Below are 9,777 nucleotides of genomic sequence, written 5' to 3'. Positions count from 1 at the left end.
TGGTTTCAGTTTTGTTTTAGCCTAAATGAATTCGTTTTGGCTTCTCGTTTATATTGCTATAGCTTCTTATATTTTTAATTCTTGTTCTTTTCTAAATACTGTTAATTGAAAGGATTTGTTGTGGAGTGAGGGGAACTAAAATAGCCTAGCTATGTTTACAGTGTTTATTATAATGTTTGTAAACATTTTGTGTCAGCATTAGGCCTATTTCTGAATGAAATAATAAAATGCAACTTAGGGTTTTTTTTCCTCTAAAAAAATTCAAATTTTTTTAATACGCGTAGCGTATTTCTACCATGCAGCAAACCTTTTTAAATATTTTGATAAATTACTAAAAAAAATTAAATAAAAAATACTTTTTAAACCGTTTAACTGATTTGTATTAATCGGTCAAAATTCTTCACGGTTGGTTAACGGTTAACCGGTTAAAATGAACATCCCTAGTCTACATGCCTAACATGTACTACGCACGCGCATGACGTCACCGTTTTCAAAGATGCCTGTATTGGGTGTTTACACAGAAATGATAACGGTGGCGTTTTCAAAAACTTGCACTTTGAAACCAGTTTTCAAAAATATGCGTTTTCAGTCCCCAAAATGCTGTTGTCGTGTAAACGAACATGCAAAACGCATAAAAAGTTTCTCGTTTTTGGCTGAAAACGTTGTCGTGTAAACGGCCCCTAAGAGGCAGGCTTTGAAAACCTAGACGGTTAAGATGGTGGGTTATAAAACTGACCCTTTTTTGACTTCAAAAACAGACCCAATAAAATAAAGCCAGCAATCTAGTTCCATCCCTCAATTGATCCAATAGCAAACAAACCACAGACATAAACCAAGACTGAGTCTTCCAGAGAGCAGCTGTTAAAGGCACTCTATTAGTCGTAAACTTTAACTGAGCCGCTGGATCTCACACACCTCCCCCACTTTACTTTGGAGAGAGAGTGGAGATTAAGACTTTGTATTGATGTACCATGCCTTATTGCACACCATGCATTCAGTATTAGTAAAAACACAACAGCCTAACCTGACTGACATCTAACTACCATTAGTAAACATTGATTATATGCATTAAAACAGACATGCGCTTACCCCCTTCGGTTCAGGCACAACCAGATGTGTGCACTTCTTGTTGAAGTGGAGCTGACAGTCACCTCCATAGAATGTTACAAAGGCCCAAAGTGTGTTGAGATCCTCTGACAGCTATAAAAATGACAAGACTGGTAAATACTAAAATCAATCCTGCTGCCTGACAATGACAGATGACAATATGTAGATTTGAATGAATTGGCAGAATATGCAGGCGCAACTTACATGTGGCAGACAAGCTGTAACACCAAAGAACACTTGTCCTGACTCTGGGGAAAATCCTGTAACTCTGATTGATTACCAGTCAAGATAAATAAACATCATGCTATTCATCTTTAACTAGTCATCAGTTGCTAAATTGCATTAAGTTGATGCGTGACATGTCGGGTGCAAAATAGACATCACAACTGCGGACTTTCAAACCCATTAATCATGGAAGGATACGGTAGCAGGTCTCCACATTTGACAGACAGGATCACCCAGCTCGGCTGAAACAGAAAGCATTGTGAATGTTCAACACTGCAACACATTTTCATGAACACTTGTCCTGACTCTGGGGAAAATCCTGTAACTCTGATTGATTACCAGTCAAGATAAATAAACATCATGCTATTCATCTTTAACTAGTCATCAGTTGCTAAATTGCATTAAGTTGATGCGTGACATGTCGGGTGCAAAATAGACATCACAACTGCGGACTTTCAAACCCATTAATCATGGAAGGATACGGTAGCAGGTCTCCACATTTGACAGACAGGATCACCCAGCTCGGCTGAAACAGAAAGCATTGTGAATGTTCAAACACTGCAACACATTTTCATTAGTAACAGTAAGTGATCACATCTAATACAAGCAGGAGATCAGTCTAAATTATTTCCAACTGTAAATGTCTTTAAAACCTTTCAGTGCCATATTATGCGTTTACCTTCACAACAGGCAAGTCAAAGACCTCTCTGGATTCCCCGACCTCTGGATTGTCCCCATCTTCTGCTATAATGTGGGTGGCGAGGGCATTGTAAGACACTTCTTTTCCTTTCCCAGCTTTCAGAAGTTGTACAACCTATCAGCAAATGTCAGGAATTTATCATTACCATATCAGTCAAATAACAGACAATTTATAAAAATAAAACATTATCTGTTTGCTGCTAGCTCTTAATTGATGTACCAGGAACTCTATACAAATCATGCAAGAAAGTAATCTAAATATAAATGAAAAATAAAAAAAATTAAAAATTAAAAAATAATAAATAAATGAAAACTGCACAAATCCCAATAAGACAACTGAGAGCAAAGGTCCATAATGAAGCCAAAAGACACTATGATACACACAGAAAGGAGGGCTACATATGCTAACGTTATTTTATTTGTTCGACTTCCTATTTTAGATACAAGCTAGCTACCATTGGCTGGATCAACCACACAGTCGCAAATAAATCGCTAAAACAACTCCAAGATGAGCCCAACGTGAGAAGTGTCGCATTGTTGTCACTGATAATGGCTAACATACTGAAGACAGTTCTTTCGCTAACAGCGGATAAAGGCACCAGATATACGAAAGCGGGCGACTTTAATAAATAAAGCTAATTGTATTTAAGAATAACAATAAATACAATTTGTCCATAGGTATCCTCTAGGTTTCACCATGTTATGCGAGTTGCTGTGGGTTAGCCTTCATGCTAACACCAGTCAGTATCCAGTATTAGCCAAAAGGCTAAATGAATAGCCTATTACTGTTAAATGTACCTTCTGATCAATATCTCCCACCACATAGAACTTCACGTCCTTGAAAAGCTCTTCCGGTACTTTTAAATCGTCTTCCGACATTGTTTTGACTGATTTAATTAATTTTACAGCAGAAAGTAAGCATTATGTTGCTGTCAGATTAGAGTACAACCGGCCTCATAGGAAAAGGGTACAGAAGCGCCAAAGAGGCTTCGCCGGGCTCCAGACCCTTACATGTCTTTCGTGGGGGGAGATCAATATCTTTATGCAACTACGTCTGGTAAATACATAATATACAAGCATAACATTATAAATTATTTTATCAGAAGTAATTATTTTGTTTTTCATATCATTTTTTTGACTTGAATTATGCAGTTTTATTGAACGAAATATACTGCTTATTTCATAACACCCCTAGATTTGTGCAATATGTCACATTTGTGGGCGGCGCGTCATCTTTTACGCGCTTATTTACATCAATTAAAGCGCCAAATGTGAAACACTTCTATCTTCTGTATAACCAACACATTTTAATTAGTTAGAAATGTAACTTTGAATTTAAATTTAAACGGATCTGTGATTTAGCTACACAGTTCTACACTTAAGTTTATTTTCATTTTAACTTGAAGTAATTAATATTGTATCACCATACATCTATTTAGTTACCTTCAAGTTAAGGCATCAAACACTTTTAAAAAAAACGCTATTAATAAGATCAATATGATGTAACAGGGTTGACAGTGACATATAACCTAGTGAAACTTCAAGCAACTAAAGCTACATAAAATATGTTCACAAAAAAGCCTATGTAAATAAAAAAAAACAATCTTTAATTTCAGTATGCGCTGGCTGGCAGGGGACAGGCCAGAAGACATCTTTATGCATACCATATGTATAAAAAATAGGGAATTTTGTTGGTATTTAAAGAAAAATGACTTACATTCATATAAAGTGTAAATAACTAGGCTAATTGGGAGCAGAAAAAAGATAAATATAAGCTATCCTGTCTTTGCAAATGCTGATATTTCTCTTTTTTTACTGCTCCCAGTTATCTTTCAGGTGTCCAAAACCAATAATACAAATAATGAGGTATTCTGTGTGTTTGTTTGCTTATTCCCTTTCTCTTGTCTGTTCACGTAGGCCCATGGCTGTTTGTGAGAGCCTTTTTTTTCGTTTGAAAACGTCTTGAAAAATATAACAAAAATACTGTGAAGTTCGCCTCACAATTTGAAAATCCACATAATACTTCTACTGCTTTGTCCTAGATCTAATGTCAACAGGTGAGGGTGAGCGAGTTATGTAATTGTGCAGAGTAAATATCATGAAGCTTAGTTAGAAAATCATTTATTAGTGGTCCTTACTTACTAATATAGCTTCAGGTCCGTGCGTGTTTGTTTGCTTTTCACATGCTGAAATAGCTGCCTCAGCGAATGTAATTTCTCCTGTAGGCTACAAAAACTGCAGAAAGCTACAATCAAAAATGGAAGAAACAATGTACACACAGCTACGCAACGTTCAACTGCACATGAGAGCACAGCTCAGTGCAGCTGTCTATCTCACTGGGATTTGATATGGTAACGCTATGTTCTTAACCTTGCATCCATCCATGTGGTCTGCGCTGAGGTGGCGACTTGAGAAACTGCAGTAGCTCGGACGCGGTCACTCCTCTGAACACGAGATCCAGAGACTGACAGACAGTGTTCACTCAGGATGTTGTTTTCTACCGAATGGGGTGATACTGCCTTCGCTGAAGCAAAACTATTCTTGCCTAAAGGTAAGTGGGAAGGGGAGGAAAACAATAATCAGCTATGGTGAGATGCCGTTGAGTATGTGCGCGTGTAAATCCCGCAGAGTAACGTTATGTGAATGATGCTGTATATTGAATGATGCTATATTCGCGGAGTTGAATAGTTGAAGTAATGTGAATGTCACGTGAAAGTAGTCTTTCCGATTCATTAGTGGGCTAAGTTTACTTGTATTACCAAAAATATTGCGAATCATTACTACAACTTTACTCAAACACTTTATGCAACTCAATTGTCACCCATAATTTTAAGAAAATCCTTTAAACTGCTTCCAATGTATGTATATATATAGCCTATACGATATATATGTATATACGATAACTCTGCATGAAATAATGTTACAAATGTTTCTTTGAGTCGCGCGATGTGTAGAATTCAGATTTTTTTTGCATGCGCATGCACTTACATCTCTGCATATGCATATGTTAATTGCAGGGCAGCTTGACATGTAACAGTGATGCTTAGCATATTTAAATCAATGCACAGTAAACTGCCTTCACAGAGCAGTTCAGTGCACAATGTACCTTTTGATGTAGTTACTTTGGCCAGATGATGGATTTAAAGGGTACAGATGCATTCATGTTGCCAATTAAAACATTTTGCAAATGAACAGTACTTTTGAGAAATATTATTAAAATGTAGATTTGCAGAAAAAGCTGTTTTATTCTACATAGAGAGGGTCATGTTTTGCTGTCATGTTGAGATCACATGACCAGCCTCATCATGCAGTTAAGTTAACAATAATTAATAGTGTAATAACAAAAACAATATTGTTTTCTTTATGCTTTCAGTCAGTGCTCATGGCTGATGATTTATGAAGAATGAACATAAAACTACATGTAAACAAAACATCAAATCTAACAATAACAAACACAATGTACACAACTTCATAGTCTAGAAAAGAGTAGGAGAATTTGGACCTTTTTCACAGTCATCCTAATGGGAAAATGTGTCCCAATTTACCTGAAGTCACCTGGATCAGCATGTGCACAGTCCACCAGACAGTTCAGACAGAATGAGTACAAGTGTAGATATAAAATGTCCAAACAAACAGTCTCTGCTGCCTGGAGTGATTAAACAAACTGTGACGGCCAGCAGCTTCCATGTCACAGATCAAGGAAAAATGCCTCCATTCAACGCACAGCGACCACAGGGAAAATAACTCACGGCAGTCTGATCACAGTACAGAGCAGCAGCCAGACCGCTTTACTAGTATAAACGCATCAAAATTAATTGGCATTGAATCCAAGAATGTCTACTATAGATGTATGTAGCATGAGACAAAAATAGCAAAACAAACATCATGCATCAACAGCAATAGGTGTCATTAAGTCCAAAACCATACAGGCACAAATTCAAAACTCACTGAGTGCACCTTTAAAAGTGAGAACTAATAAAGTGCTGTAGGTTACATATGCATACAACACAAAACATTTGGTGGTTTATATGTACTTGCCAGAAACAGTTTGAAGGAGCCTTGTGTTACTGAGCAGGTCTGTAAGTGCACTGAAATGAACCCTTGTCACCTTACGATTTGAAGGAATCTGCTGTGAAGAGTGAAGAAGTGCCAGTGTGATTAGGATGAGCCCTCCAACGCAGCACTGTTTTAACTGTCATTAAAGTAATGATTCAAAGATGAGGGCATTAGCTATGTGAGAGCGGATGACACAGTCTGTTGAATGTCTCATATTTGATTAAAGGAAATTATGTGGTTTATGAAAATCCTAACTTCCCACACATGCATTTCATTTCTAAAAGACTGTCTAAAAGAACAGTTTGACACTTGGAGCTGATGTTTGATTTAGACTGTAGACCAATAGAATAAAATATTTTATTGATTTATTGTGTATTCAAGCTAGAGGTCTTATGAATATCTTAATGTTTTACATACATCGGGCATATATCAACCACTACTTGTTTTTCCCCTGAAAACCTCACACCCTTAAGGCATGGGAAGACAATAAGGGCTATTTTGGTCAGCAATCTTTCCATATTTCACCTCTTCTATTTGACATGTTTATTGTTTCTGCTCGTGGATTTCCCCAAGCCATACATGAATGCTTAATCAGTTTGGCCACAATTTTCATTTAGACATTGTTCGAAAGCGCAATTACGATTTCGAACAATTACATCTTGAACAGATTCCAGTGGCGGATTCATTATGCAGTCACAAAGCATGATGGAACTATAGTGTCATGAAGGAATACATGTTCTAAAATATTGATGTAAGCACCTGTAGTAAAATATGGATTTAAGCTTTTCGCTCACATTAAATATGAATAAATTATTAAAGACTTCATTAGATTTCGCTCCCAGCAAGATGCATATCAAAATGCAAATACTTTGATCATTAAAACAGAGTAGTTGAAGTAAGGATCATTTAACAGTCCAGAATCCAAATTGTGAAGGAGAAGTGTTACAAGCAGTGCTATATTTTACATCTCAGCACAAATGCTTGCAGAAAATAGTATGTTTCTGAAGATTTAGACTTCAGAAGGATAGAGTATGACACTTCTTATAGGCATGCTAACCCTGGGCAGATGGGGGGAAAATCAATTAGATCTTTCCTCATTGAGAAAAAAACTATTTCACAATTGTAACTCTCTGCCAGTGGGCTGTAACATTTTTACTAAATTGAAATGTTACACAGGACATGTCAGGAACGTTGACATCTTTCCAGCCTGAATCTACCTTAGTCTACCATTTCAAAGTCAGCCCTGCCACACCAGAGATGGCGAATTACATATTTTCTCTGGCATGTCATTTCAGCTAAAAATATGATTTATTACACAATGTCTACTGACAAGAATCTGTGGTAAATTGTCTTTTTCACTGTTTTTCTGGGTCATCTACATGTGGTAATACCAGCAGACTGTACAGTGGTCAGATATTTCTTAATATTTGTGCCATCCGCTATTGGCATTGCTGTATATGGGCAACTGAAACAGATGCTACTTTCATGTCTCTTGTATCTCACCTCGAGTGAATAAGTTTCACTTCACAAATAGGCTATGAATAATGACTTTTATTTCGTTCGCTAGTAGTCCACCTTTCTGTGATGAAAGGCAGTGGGCTCTGGCCATGGTAGTTCACTGCTTAGGGGCCGTTCACACAGAACACATTTTTGCATTCTACTGCACTGTTTTTACCAATGCGTCTTGCGTCTTTTGCAGCATCTCGAACATGACACAACCTTATAAAAATGTTTAAGGGCATGTTTACACAACAAAGATTGCACTAAAAATGGAAAAGTTTTCTTTGCATTTTTGAAAAGTTTCACGTACAAATGACAATGTTGATGACAATGATCCCACATGGATCCACAAAAACAATTAAATACATTGTATTATGTTTGCCAAGCCAGTAGGCGATGTCACTTTGTAAAGAAACACTACGCACATGCGCAGATATGAATTTGTTTAGACAGAACATGTAATAAGCATGTGTATGACGTAACCGGTGTATGACGTTTCGTAGACAATAAGTATCATTTTCAAAAACTTGCACTTTGACACCCGTTTTCAAAAGTTAGCATTTTCAGCAGTTCCCAAAACACATTTGTTGTGTAAATAAACTACCAAAATGTTCAGTTCTTAGTTGAAAACAGTGTCATGTAAACACCCCCTAATAAAAAAAAAGTTCATAAAAAAAAGGACTCTAGACTAATTCTGTGAATATGCTGGAGCACTGGGTTTTTAAAATTTGTGTCAAGTTCAGGTAAAAGAGGTTCTCTTTCCATTGCATTTTCAAAGCATTTTCCATTGTGTCTCGGGGTTTTAAAGTGTTTCATTGTAGCCTGGATATCATTATTTTATTCCAGTTGACAGCACTGAATATCTGTAGAAGCTGAATTTGTAAATGTCCTTTTTCTCATTTTTACAGCTGTTGCAGTCCAGTGAAGATCTTTCTTGTTATTGTGTAAGTGGTGTAAAGCGGACAAAAGAGCACTCAATAACATGGCTGATGTCAGCAAGAACAGCTCCTTTAATCAGAGCTCAGAATATGGAAATGTCTACAGACCACAGACAGTGTTCAGCGTCTTGACGTTCACCCTGCTGGCCATGCTTATGGTGGCTACATTTTTCTGGAACATGCTCGTCCTAGTCACAATTCTCAGAGTCAGAACGTTCCACCGCGTGCCCCACAATCTGGTGGCCTCCATGGCTATATCTGATGTTATGGTGGCTGCTTTGGTGATGCCTCTCAGTCTAGTCCATGAGCTGAACGGTCGTCGATGGAAGTTGGCCCAAGTTCTCTGCCAAGTCTGGATATCCTTTGACGTCCTGTGCTGTACAGCCAGCATTTGGAACGTGACCGCAATAGCCCTCGACCGTTACTGGTCCATAACTCGCCACCTGGAGTACACGCTGAAGACCCGAAAGAAGATCTCCAATGTGATGATCGGCTTGACCTGGCTGCTGTCGTCTGTTATTTCCCTGTCCCCTCTGTTTGGCTGGGGTGAGACGTATTCAGAGGAGGACATGGAGTGCCAGGTGAGCCAGGAGCCGTCTTACCCCAGCGTCACTACCCCCTCCTACCCTGCGAATTTCGAGCCCCGGGATGCCCCCGTTGCTTGGAACAAAGCGATAGAGTTAAATCGTTGCGCTGCGCTGCGCGAGCCGTCTTATACCATCTTTTCCACATTCGGGGCCTTCTATCTGCCTCTTTGTGTTGTGCTGTTTGTCTACTGGAAGATATACAAAGCTGCTAAGTTCCGTATTGGATCAAAGAGGACCAACACCATCACTCCAGTTGCAGAGGCTGGAGAGGTACAGATGATATGCTTTCTTTTTAGCAACTTTTTAGGTTATTTATCCCTCACACACCAGTGTACTGGCATTTTAATACAGTGTAGAGAATTTTTTTCTCAAGATTGCTGAATGTAATCTATTGTTTCAGATCAGACTGTTCCTATTTTACCTGTCATTATTTTACAGAATGTTACTAGACAGTAGGGCTGTCAAAAAAAAACGAATTTCGAATATTCGTCAAATAACCCCATTTTGGAGATCTCCGGTCTGCAGTTATACCTACTTGGAAATGATGCCTTTTAAATTTGAATATACTGTATTGGCCCGAATATAAGACGACCCCCCCTTTTTTCCTGATGTACCTTTTGGAAAAAGGCTTTTTAAAAACCAAATCTTGTTTTTTCTCAGTAAAA

General features: G+C 38.0%; 2 protein-coding genes across 2 annotated transcripts in view; one reads left to right on the top strand and one right to left on the bottom strand.

Moving 5' to 3' along the window:
- LOC107751359 (PAX-interacting protein 1-like) overlaps positions 1-3,023 on the bottom strand; it is a 15,577-nt gene extending 12,554 nt beyond the window's left edge. The window contains 5 exon segments of the mRNA XM_016567060.1: positions 1,090-1,200; positions 1,312-1,375; positions 1,815-1,858; positions 2,012-2,146; positions 2,830-3,023. Coding sequence (XP_016422546.1) covers positions 1,090-1,200; positions 1,312-1,375; positions 1,815-1,858; positions 2,012-2,146; positions 2,830-2,910 — 435 coding nt within the window. The 5' untranslated portion in view covers positions 2,911-3,023.
- A 5,546-nt stretch (positions 3,024-8,569) lies between these two features.
- LOC107751372 (5-hydroxytryptamine receptor 5A-like) overlaps positions 8,570-9,777 on the top strand; it is a 3,020-nt gene continuing 1,812 nt past the window's right edge. The window contains exons 1-2 of the mRNA XM_016567089.1: positions 8,570-9,133; positions 9,233-9,382. Of these exons, the coding sequence (XP_016422575.1) occupies positions 8,570-9,133; positions 9,233-9,382 (714 nt within the window). The remainder of the gene's footprint in view (positions 9,134-9,232; positions 9,383-9,777) is intronic.

This window comes from Sinocyclocheilus rhinocerous, unplaced genomic scaffold, assembly GCF_001515625.1.
Source record: "Sinocyclocheilus rhinocerous isolate Xijiao unplaced genomic scaffold, SAMN03320098_v1.1 scaffold2065, whole genome shotgun sequence".
In the NCBI taxonomy this organism is placed as follows: Eukaryota; Metazoa; Chordata; class Actinopteri; order Cypriniformes; family Cyprinidae; genus Sinocyclocheilus; species Sinocyclocheilus rhinocerous.
This window is presented reverse-complemented; position numbering and strand designations above follow the sequence as displayed.